At 42.6% G+C, this 11,078-nt stretch overlaps 3 protein-coding genes across 6 annotated transcripts; 1 reads left to right on the forward strand and 2 right to left on the reverse strand.

Moving 5' to 3' along the window:
* Positions 1-1,084: 1,084 nt before the first annotated feature.
* Positions 1,085-3,529, reverse strand: LOC133661389 (RNA-binding protein 4.1-like). Its single transcript, XM_062064555.1, has 4 exons — positions 3,396-3,529; positions 2,515-2,933; positions 1,774-2,443; positions 1,085-1,568 (listed from the first exon to the last, which is right to left on the reverse strand). The coding sequence occupies exons 2-3, from the start codon at positions 2,921-2,923 to the stop codon at positions 1,800-1,802; spliced, it is 1,053 nt and encodes a 350-aa protein (XP_061920539.1). The 5' UTR covers positions 2,924-2,933; positions 3,396-3,529; the 3' UTR covers positions 1,085-1,568; positions 1,774-1,799.
* A 789-nt stretch (positions 3,530-4,318) lies between these two features.
* On the forward strand, positions 4,319-5,408 carry LOC133661391 (TRAF-interacting protein with FHA domain-containing protein A-like). The gene is made up of 2 exons (XM_062064557.1): positions 4,319-4,451; positions 4,525-5,408. The coding sequence occupies exon 2, from the start codon at positions 4,537-4,539 to the stop codon at positions 5,098-5,100; it is 564 nt and encodes a 187-aa protein (XP_061920541.1). The 5' UTR covers positions 4,319-4,451; positions 4,525-4,536; the 3' UTR covers positions 5,101-5,408.
* A 161-nt stretch (positions 5,409-5,569) lies between these two features.
* LOC133661390 (RNA-binding protein 4B-like) lies at positions 5,570-10,690 on the reverse strand. 4 transcript variants are annotated; one of them, XR_009827936.1, is made up of 5 exons: positions 10,542-10,690; positions 7,925-8,353; positions 7,201-7,842; positions 5,848-5,918; positions 5,570-5,755 (listed from the first exon to the last, which is right to left on the reverse strand). XR_009827936.1 is itself a non-coding variant. In XM_062064556.1 (4 exons), exons 2-3 carry the CDS (start codon positions 8,331-8,333, stop codon positions 7,208-7,210), a joined length of 1,044 nt encoding a protein of 347 aa, XP_061920540.1. In that variant the 5' UTR covers positions 8,334-8,353; positions 10,531-10,669; the 3' UTR covers positions 5,947-6,965; positions 7,201-7,207. The 4 variants fall into 4 exon arrangements, 1 of the variants encoding a protein (XP_061920540.1); XR_009827934.1 differs by having other exon boundaries at positions 10,531-10,669; XR_009827935.1 differs by having other exon boundaries at positions 5,848-5,934; positions 10,531-10,669.
* Between the last annotated feature and the right edge of the window lie 388 nt (positions 10,691-11,078).

Consider the following 11,078-nt stretch of genomic DNA (forward strand, 5'->3'; position numbering starts at 1 on the left):
TAATTGATATGTTACACTGCCATTATATTTGTGATTAAAATTTTAATCATTGGAATTAATCCCAAATTGGCCGAAAACGAAGTATCCAAACAGAAGAATAAGTATGTATTACATTTTAGCATGTAGCAACAGAAAGTACCCAACCGTTAACAGTGAATTACCTAATTAGATAAATAGTCCTGAGAAAATACCAAGAAATTAAGTAGTGTTACCACTACCGATTACACCTGCAGTAACATGTGAGATATGATATACCAGATGAGTAAAAAACATTGAGCTATCCATCACTAAATGCAGGCTGCAATCCATATAAGGTTGTAGATCTCAGACCATTTCACCCTTCCCTATTTTTAATGTAAACGTTTTGATATTTATTGGGATATATAGCAATTTTACAGTAAAATGAGTGAAATAACAGATTACGCAGTAGCAAGTAAAAGCAAAGCAGACAGCTCCCTCTACTGGTCGTTAACATTACACCAATACAATAGAAAACGTTTCATAAAATGATTCAACTGTTGCAAGCTTATTTTGGGCTTTACTATTTTTAGAAGAAAATAAAATTGTATAGTTTGCAAAAACATTTTACCAAACTACAGATGATTCCACATGTAATACAGGTATTGTATTTACTTTACTCACACAAGTAAGAATACTGCCCTTAATTCAATGCATTTTATTTACCTAAAAAAAAGGAAACAATTTCACTGCACTTACAGATGCCTGTTTTAGTCAAGAGGAATATAATGAAGTGTACAGCAAACATCTTTCTCCAATTGCTGAGATCACCTGGTCAAAACACACACCTTTTACTTACCTGGTGTTAGTGAGGGTCTTCAGCCTCTGGATGCCACCCCCTGCCCCGACTGCAGGTCTAAGCCTCTGCATGAATGTGAACGTGCATGAACACTATTAAGGTCGAGCACGTCTCAGACTGACAAAAGCTACATGGATATTATCTTTGAAAAAGTTTATGCGTCACTTTTTTTATTATTATTTTTTTTATATAAACGACGCGACGCGTCAGGGAAAGAAAACCCATTTCATGGTTTTGTTTTGTTTTTTAAGAAGGCGCCACGCTTGCTTGTGTTTTACCCCGTTGGGTTTATTTGTACTACACATTTGAAGACAAGGTGGACAAAATGCAAGCACAAACGAGTGCTCTGCGTCCTCACTCGGTCAAACGTTTAAGATGGTTAAAATCTTCATAGCTAATCTAAGGTCGGTGAAAACTCGACAAGGAGGAAGAAACGTGCAGAACTACTTTAAACAACATATTTTGATACCTACAGTGACAGGTTGGCTAACACCGGCTGATACCAAACGTCACAAATCAGAAAGTAAAAAAAGTTAACGCTTTAAAATTCCTACATCACAATAGCACAATCAAAATAGAAAAGGGGTTTATGTAAAAACTGGATCAAAATGAAAACAGACGTGGACGTCGCCATTTCTGTTCCTCCAGTGAGCTTTCATGGGGAACATTAACGCGCTGCGCCGCAGACAGGAAGTGGATAGCGTCACGAACATCTGATGATGGCGATTGGCAATGTAGGCGAACGACGATCCTGAAAAAAGAGCAAATGACATGAGTGAAGCGTCTGCAACTATTGGCACAAACCACGCATCGCTCCGTTAGATCTGCTCTGGAAGTTCGTCGTGCGGGCATCGCTACGCCACGGACAAAAGCGACGCAGTCAAGTACTGAGGCACACGCCTTTCGTCGTGAGATCTAGATATTACTGGGGCTAAGACATTTTAGACTATTCTCACCTCAACTTCAAACGTCGGTGCCTCGCTTAATAGTAGCGTGCAGGCGGAGGCGGTGGTGGGGGCGGTAGTCGCTCTGCGTAGTGGTCCCGGGGACGAGGAACTCCGTATGGTGGGACCCGGGAAACAGGAGGGATATGGGAGCGCTCGTAGGAGTAGCCGTTACCGGTGGGAGGAATTGCACCGTTTGGCGGTCTTCGGTGTGGGCTGCGGTCTCGGGCATAATACGCAGACGGGGGAGGAGGAGGGGGTGGTGGGGGCCGACGCTCGTACGGGTCGAGCTGCGGGTCCATGAGACGGTCTCGCGCAACACTGGGGGGAGGAGGCGGCGGCGGAGGCAGCGGGCCACCCGGGCGTTCGGCTTCGTAGCCGTACGGACGGGCTCTGTACTTTTCGTAGTAATCTACCACACCATAACCGCCCCGCTCGCCCTCGTAGGGCCGCTCAGGGTAGGCAGGTCGCCTGGGAGGAGGTGGCGGCAGAGGTGGGGCAGGGTAACCTGGGGCCATGTGGGGGCGACCTCTCATGTAGCCTGGTGGGGGGGGCTCAGGCCGGTCTACTGGGTAGTGCGGGGGTGGCCAAAAGCCACCACCTTCTGGGGGAGGAGGAGGATAGTCTTCCCGCTCTTCGCCTCTGGGCCTGCTTTTGGAAATCTGCACATGGATGCGTTTGCCTGGATGCAAGGGGAAAATAAGGTTAAACACACAGCTCCTGAGATAATGACATCTTGTGTGGCACATTTACCATGAAACTCAGTGTTGTCAATCCCCTGAATGGCATCCATAGCTTCATCCGAGTTTGCCATGTGGACGAAAGCAAAATTCTTAATCACCGCGCACTCAGTGACCCTACCGTACTCTTCAAAAAGCGCACGGAGGTCATCATCCTCTCCACGCTCTACGTTAGCCACATGCAACTTGACCGCCCCGTAGTTCTTCTTGTGGCTGGCCTCCACATTGATAGCAGAGCCATGGAGGTTGTGGAGATGCAGGTTCTTGATTGCTTTCACAGCCTCCTTGCGGTCATCCATGTGGACAAATGCAAAGTTTTTGACAATCGCACATTCTGTGATTCTGCCATACTTTGCGAAGAGGGCCTTGATTTCATCCTCTGTTGCTTCTTGGGGCAAGTTGCCCACAAATATCTTCACCATTTTAACCAATCTGTAACAAAGAAAGGTAAAGATAGTGGTGCCATGTATAGTGTGTGAGGATGGCAGGTGCACATTTAAAAAGGAGGTGGATCATATAGTGAATTCTTTCTGGGAGGGTCTAAATGGCCCCTTTGTCTTCGCAAAATGGCTGCCACTCATTCAACGCCGGGCAAATAAAATAACTCAAAATGGTGAAAACTCATGCAAGGTCCACAGTATTGACATATTATATATTTAAGTGTACAATGAAAGTTCACATTTCAGTTTAAAACATTCATTTATTTGCTAATGTATCATATTAGCAGTTAGCTTTGGTTAGCTTGGCAGTGGCGCCATTTTTTTAGGGGGGGGACAAAGAACAGTATGACTTAGAGGACACACACAAGTCGCTACAATGCTCTTTCATACCGTTTTAAGTAATCTACGCAATACAGTAGAAATTCAAGCCATTAGAATCGTTTCATTTACTCACCTTTTTTCAAGAAGCAAATGACGTTGCACCGGCACCGTGCGAGAGCTTTCTGTGAAGTCGACTTCCGGTTCTCTCTGACTTCTCACAGACTCTTATTGGCCAGGGTGATGACGTAACCTATGGCCGTAACCACCATTGGTGGAATTGTTTAAAGTAACTTTACTGGTAATGTGCACAAGTAACAGAGATAGTGTTGACTGGCACGAAGAACAGAAAGACGATTGAACAAAAACAAAAAGTGATATGAATATACTGAAGTACAAAATATGTAATTTAAAGGAGTAAAGCACAGCTTACAACGTTTGCATACTGGTCAGATTTGTAATATTAAGTATTTACCAGACACATTTTGTCGTCTAATTGTTCCTATTAGGTCCTTAAATTTGGTGTAAGTAATTACAATTGGAACCAAAATCGTGGTTTCATGTGTACCTTAAAACACTCGAAAGGTTCGAGTGTTTTAATGAACTTAGGTCAGTTTCGAGTCGAAACTGACCTAAGTTCATTCTTTTCAACACATTGCGGCATCGGGGACTTTCGGTTCTGTTATGTTGGATTCAGGGGCAAGTTGTAGACTAAACAAAATGCGTAACATGTTCCAGATATGCTAAATGTCAAAAGTGGTAAGAAAATACATCATATACACTACAGGCCAAAAGTTTGGACACACCTCATTCAATGCGTTTTACATTGTAGATTGTCACTGAAGGCATCGAAACTATGAATGAACACATGTGGAGTTTGGCCTGTACTGTATATATAATAGATATACACACGCAAATACATACATTTACCGTACAAACATATATATCTACCTATGTACAAACATATATACTTGTAAATATAAACATATAAATATATATGCATGGGCAGACAGAGAGAATTCGGTGTGTATTTTTTCAAATTATTCTTGAACTCAGCAGTCCTCCCACTTCCTGTCTCATGACGATGACGAAATTGGGAAGCGCAGACAGAAAGCTTGGGTTTTCCCAGGTTTATCTTCAGTCCATTTTGGATGTAGCAGCACATCTTTCAGTTTAGAGGAACCGATTTAAGGTAATCCCACCACACTGAAGATATATTCACATTTCACCCTAAAAATTGATTTTGTATCAACTTTTTATATTAGGGTTTATTCACAATGAATGTGTCTGAGAGATTGGAGACAGAAGAGGACCTTTTGACCTGCCTCCACATCAAATTCTACCACCCCAAGCAGCACACGCAAGGTTTTTACAGTCTGCTCCCTCTGGACAACAGACACAAACATTCTGCAGACATGCCTCTCCTTTTAGGACGTGATGTCCAGGTTTGCACCTTTCCGATTGTCGATCGCCGAGTGTCCCGCAAGCAGCTGGCCGTCCACGCTTACCGCATGCCTGAGAGCCCAGACATGCAATTCACTCTTCAGAACTTGTCTAAAACGGCGAAGGTGTATGTAAACAGCTCAGCCCTGGACTTCTTGGAGAGGGTGGATCTCCCCAGTAAGGCCCTGGTCCGGTTCATGCAATATGAGATGCTGATCATCAAGGAGACCGGTGAGGCCAAAGGTAGCTTTGAGGTAGAGTTGGACGTCCTGCTAGCACCGCCATTGGAGACATTTTTGTGTGAGCCCAGCACCGTGCCAGTCATGGACACAGGCTCCCAGCTAACACCCCAAACAGAATTCCAAGGCCCTTTGGAAACTGACGACTTATTCTTGTAACACACCACCCTCCATGTGACTTACTTTTGACTAAGGCTAGTTTCACCACAACTGTCATTTTTACAAGGCTCATCATTCTAGTCATGAACTGTATTGCATGCTAAACAGTCTTTTACATACTGAATAAAGTATTTGTATGTAGCTATGCTTTTTATACTGTTAAGTTGGTTTGAAAGCTGTTTTACCTACATTTTCTATAAGTATTCTAATTAGTTGCCACAGATCAGTGCATCATTTAAAACAGCTTATTCAGCTGACTCTTAAAAATAATTCAATGTCTGCACTTCCTATTAAATTCTGAAATAAAAGACTGCGCATTGTTGAACTCAGTGTATCTTTATCTCCACAGAAGGGTGACGATCAAAAAATGGCGGCAATTATAAAACATCTTGTCAGAGTTTAAAGTCCTTCAAACTACATGCAAATGGTGCACTGACAATAAAAGTGTAAAAAAATATACTTCTCATCCTAGTATCAAAAATTGTATTTCACACTGTTAAATGCACAGGTCTATGAAACTCATACACTTTTCAACTTTAAAATGTGTAAATGTCTCAAGGCTGAAAACGATATCCTAATTTGAGGTCATCAGGTCAGGCTTCCTTCAGTGCAAGGTGCTCAAAAACGTCCAACTCTGTATTGAATTCCATCAACCCTGCAGACAAAAAAAGATGAGCTAATTTTACAACACTAAACCAACACAACCGAATATTTCAGAAAGATAGCACAGAAGAGTCAGCACTAAACTGTAAAATGGCTCGCTCTGCTCCATGTGGAAAGACATCAGCATCCTATATATATGGGGTGTCCTGCAGAGTCTAAGAAGAGCAGAGACTGAGAACATCAAGACATTGCACAAATTAGAACAGACACAAAGGTGACATCTATTAATCATTATAGAAAGAAAAGGCTGACCAGGTGCAAAATTTGTATAATTGTTCCTACTTAAAAACTATACATTAATATTCGCAATGACAGGGAGCATATCAAGCGACTCTTAAAATCGCAAGCTTATTTTCTTTAACGTCCAACTAGGGAATTTAATAAGCGTAGGACAAAATTTCAATTGACAAAAAACAAATGACATTTCGCAACGTTCAGGCTGTACAAACCTACCCTGTGTCGAGCTTCAAACTGATGACAGATCGCAAAAGCATCTTCACGCTGCGATTAAAGATCTCGGGTTGAGCAATGACTTGACAGTTAAAAACTTTCGTTTTGTGTTTCATCTGTTTATTAAAAACTTAAAATGGGGGAATGGGGAGCAACTTGTAAATGAAAGCATACATAACTTTGCTGTATAAACTGAGAAAGACTAACAAAGTAAAGAAGGGAGGGGAAATCAATTCTATAATTTTGACTTTACAGGCGTACAGGTCGGAAAAGAGATCTTCGATTTTTATGTCTGTCTTAGCGACACAAGTTAAATAGACACATTGGCTGAAGTCTTTTTTTTTTTTTAAACGTAATTTTTTTATGGGTAAAAAATAAAAATCAGTTAGTCTACACAATAGCTACAATATTTCTGTTCACAAAGACTGGATGTATTTCAATTTGAATCATGTCTTTCTACCAACATTTAAGAGGTAAAAGTAGCGTGCCACACTTGCTAAACTAAGCACTGAAGAAACCCAACAATCCACGAATTTGAAAAGTGAAAAACAGAAGAACAGAAAAAGCATTGACAGCTCAGAGATATACGTAAATGCAACAAAGAATCGCAGGTTTTGTTTTTAAGAACGGCACCGTCCGCAATACAGTATCTTCCTGTTAGTCTCCGGCGAACGCAACGCAATCCACCATACACAAGGGGGGAGCGTATAGCACCATGCGCATCAGCAGACGGCGTTCATCATATTCTAAACCTGGAGAGAGAACATACCACACATGTCAAGGAACGGGTTTAACTCAAGATTCACGCAAGACTTTTTTGATGCTATACCAGCATAGTTTAGCGCTTCTAACACTGATTAATTTATTAGCTGGATTATATCTGAGCGAAGGAGGAGCGGATTCTGATCGTTTAATCTATTAGTAACTATTTTCACACAAACCCTAATGTGATGAGTGGGACTTTTGAGGTCTTAAATTTGTACTCACCTTTGTTTTAACCATGGGCCTGGTAGGCGCCATAGTTGGGTTGCGGAGGGTGACCGCCTTGCACATAGCTGGGCCTGGCGTAAGGGGGTGCATATCCCTGAGGTTTTGTCTGCGGGGTGAAACGGGTGCGCTCATAAGGGTACCCGTTGCCGGCCACCGGAGCGGGGGGAGCTGGAGGAGGCGGGGCTCGTCGGATGGGGCTGCGGTCCCGGGTCATGTAGGGCATAGCAGGAGGGGGAAGAGGCCGCCGGTCATACGGATCGTGGGAGCTCATTGCAACACGCTCCCTACCCATTCCTGAAGGTGGCGGCGGTGGGGGAGGGATGGCGCCAGAGCGCCTGTCTTCATAACCTGGGTCGCCATAAGGGCGGGCTCTGAATTTCTCATAGTAATCCACCACCCTATAGCCTTCTCGCTCGCCATAACTACGGTCTGGATACATGGGTCGTCTAGGAGGTTGTGGTGGGGGAGGTGGAGGTGGGTAAGCAGACATGCGTTCGCCATAGGGAGGCTCTGGATGAAAGCGAGGAGGAGGAGGGTAATAGCCTCCTCTGCTAGGTGGCGGTGGTGGCGGTGGATAGTCCTCCTCCTCTTGAGCCCATGCAGGTTTGCTTCTTGACAGTTGAACATGGATATAATTTCCTGACAAGAAAAGGCAGGGGAAAAACATGTCTTAAAATACACAAAGACAAATTAAATGTTTAAGTATATCCATTAAGCTTACCTTGAAACAATGTGTTATCCAGACCTTTAATGGCATCCATGGCCTCATCAGAATTGGTCATGTGAATAAATGCAAAATTCTTCACAATGGCACACTCTGACACGGTGCCATACTCTTCAAAGAGCGCTTGTAACTCCTTCTCGAAGCCCCTTTCTACATTGGAGATGTGAAGCTTGACCGGACCCTGGCTGTTCCCTCTGCTGGGCTCCACATTCATGGGCCTGCCGTTGAGTTTACGGAGATGGAGCTCACGGATGGCTTTGGTCGCTGCCTTGCGGTCATCCATGTGAACAAAGGCATAGTTTTTGTACTTGGCACATTCCATCAATTTCCCGTACGGAGTAAAGAGGGCTTCAATTTCATCCCTGCTAGTCTCCTCAGCCAGGTTTCCGATAAATATCTTCACCATTGTTGCTTTGCACTTTTGACCTGCATCGAGTACAAAAATCATCAATGACCTAATAGAGAACACACAAACAGGTGATGGGTATGTGCGTGTTCGCCTCTGGCTGGATCTCCGCAGTGGTCATGCTTGATTGTGAGAAACAACCGGACCGCTGTTTTCAGGGTTCAACTGCGCTCGCATTTTTTTCATTACCACTAAACTCAAATTCTCATGACATAGATAGAACATATCTTAGTTCATCCAGAACATAAATTTTTTTGGGCTTGATCAAGTAATCGCGCCACAAGGCTCTGATAAAAGCTTACACTAGACAAAACTCTCTTGCAAAAAATATACGGTGAGTAAAACACTCATTCGAATCTCTATTACAATGTAAGTTATACATTTATCTGTGAGTTTGCCAAAAATATATTTTAAATTGTTCAATTTGCACAGATATTTTGGACCTGCAGATTGCTTGGCCGTTTGTGATGTGACTCATGAGTCTGACCAGCCATGTTTACTCAAGTTTTTCTATAATTACAAATTCTAATTTCATAAATGTAATCAATATTTAAAAAACACCGACTGTGCAACCTCTTGTCTGTTTTAGGGCTGCAACAACTAATCGATTAAAAAAATAGTTGCCGATTAATTTAGTCATCGATTCCTTGGATCTACGCTATGCGCATGCGATGAGGCTATGTTTATTGTATTTTTTTTAACCTTTATTTATAAACTGCAACCATTACAAACAGCTGAGAAACAATAATCAAACTAATAGGGGTGTAGCGGTACATGTATTTGTATCGAACCGTTTTGGTACAGGGGTTTCGGTTCGGTGCAGAGGTGTACCGAACGAGTTTCCACACGGACATATTAAGTAGCGTACTGCACGTTGTGTAAACAATACTCACAATGCCGGACATTTGAGGCATTTAAGAAACTCCGCCCTGACAGCTCCGCAAAAGAGGAAATGTCCGGTGAAAAGAGGACGTATGGTCAGTCTATGACGTAGCCCGTTAGCTGCTAGCAAAAGAGGACATGTCCGGTGAAACCGATCGCTGTTTCTGACCGTACGTCCTCTTTTCACCGGACATGTCCTCTTTTGCGGGGCTGTCGGGCGGTGTTTCTTAAATGCCTCAAATGTCCGGCATTTTGAGTTAGGGTTGCGTGTATTTTCAATGTACGTTCAGGGTTAAGAAGGTTAAAAACAAAACAAATTGTGCGCGCAGCAGCATTCATGAAGGAGGGGGAGAGACAGAGAGAGCGAGAGAGTTGTGATAAACGCGCATGCATCGTCAGGCCCTGCTTTTTATCGATAGATTTATCAGATTTAATTTTTTATTATCTATAGCAGGGGTGTCAAGTGTGCATTTTTGTAACATTTTCCTCGTTTTATTTGGCAAGTTGAAAGAACATGGCGCCAGTATGCTGTTTCTTTGTTTAACAAGCTTTCCAAGTATACCAACCTTATCAAAACTGAGTAAAGGTAGGGCATTCTTAACAGAAAAAAAAGGTCCCACCTAAAATCTTGAGCCCCATTGACTTTGTATCAAGTTAACCATAAATTAGTGCATTTTTACCGGTTTTAAAAGTCCATGTATTTCTTAATTAATCACAGGAAAATAACGCTCATACATCACGAGAATCGTCTTTGCAACACTTGTCTGATAATGAAAATACATTTTTTTAAATTTACACGCACACCTCTATGGAGTGCATCCAACCAAAGACAAAAGCGACCTTACATTTTCACTATAATACAAGTTATGTATTACAGTGTATTGCAAAATAAAGTAACGCTCTTACGTTAAGTTGCCATCACGTGTAAAAGGCGATAATGGTAGCTACAAAGACGCTAACTGTTGGCAGCGCATCCTGCAAAACCGGCTAAGCAGTTGCTATCGGCTGGCCAATATTAGCAACCTGATACATTTTACTGGTGTGAAGGTTGAATTAGTTTACAAATAAATTACTACTCCGACGTTTAGTTGCGTCCACACGTGAACAGCGATACGGGTTGCTACAAAGAGGCTAACCGTTAGCACTTCCTGCTGCGTGCGCTGCCCAGCAGTTGCTATAGGCAAGCTAACATTAGCAACCTGCTACATTTGACCAACACGAGGGCTGAAAATAAAATATTTTGCATTTGTTACTGTTGCTGTGTTAATGACTAACGCTCCACTATACTTTTAACGCGAAATAGACAAATACATACCTAAAACCCACCGAAATTTCCAGTTGCTTCGACAGCGCGCACCGACGACGAGGCGAATCTGAGGGAAATGGAAGCCGCACCACAATGGCGGACACTGACGTTTACATCAGAAGTATGAATCTTATTGGCAGATGAATGTGTCGTTCAAAATATATCCTATCGTGATTGGTCAACTCCGTGGGCGTTACGGTAGCCTAGAAAACGCGTAATTTCCGCTTATAGAGTCATGGCGGAGCACGTAAGCAATAAAGGTTTTAGAGTAATTAAAAAAGGAGCACACGATGTTGTACTCGCAAATCATCACATGAAAGGTGTTTTGCAAAGTCACGATATGTATTTTGGTTGCAATAGTTGTATTTGACAACGTGTTTTGGACCACGCCGTCGTTTGCAGTCAGAACCCATTTGTGTAAATGCCATATGTTATCAGTATGATTAGTTTAAAGTGTGCCATGTATTAGTTACATTGTTTTACTAAATCGTGCGGGATTTCCTTCGTTTGCAAACTTCATTTGATGTAACTACACTTGATGCCCGATAGAAGGCGCT

The sequence above is a fragment of the Entelurus aequoreus genome, linkage group LG12 (genome assembly GCF_033978785.1).
Source record: "Entelurus aequoreus isolate RoL-2023_Sb linkage group LG12, RoL_Eaeq_v1.1, whole genome shotgun sequence".
Taxonomy (NCBI): domain Eukaryota; kingdom Metazoa; phylum Chordata; class Actinopteri; order Syngnathiformes; family Syngnathidae; genus Entelurus; species Entelurus aequoreus.

Bases quoted from the DNA above. Each gene is read 5' to 3' on its own strand.
- LOC133661390 (XM_062064556.1), bottom strand. From the start codon at position 8,333: ATGGTGAAGATATTTATCGGAAACCTGGCTGAGGAGACTAGCAGGGAT. The intron at 7,843-7,924 runs GTAAGCTTAATG...TTTTCTTGTCAG, and splicing joins GGATAACACATTGTTTCAAG to GAAATTATATCCATGTTCAA.
- LOC133661391 (XM_062064557.1), top strand. From the start codon at position 4,537: ATGAATGTGTCTGAGAGATTGGAGACAGAAGAGGACCTTTTGACCTGC.
- LOC133661389 (XM_062064555.1), bottom strand. From the start codon at position 2,923: ATGGTGAAGATATTTGTGGGCAACTTGCCCCAAGAAGCAACAGAGGAT. The intron at 2,444-2,514 runs GTAAATGTGCCA...CCTTGCATCCAG, and splicing joins TGACAACACTGAGTTTCATG to GCAAACGCATCCATGTGCAG.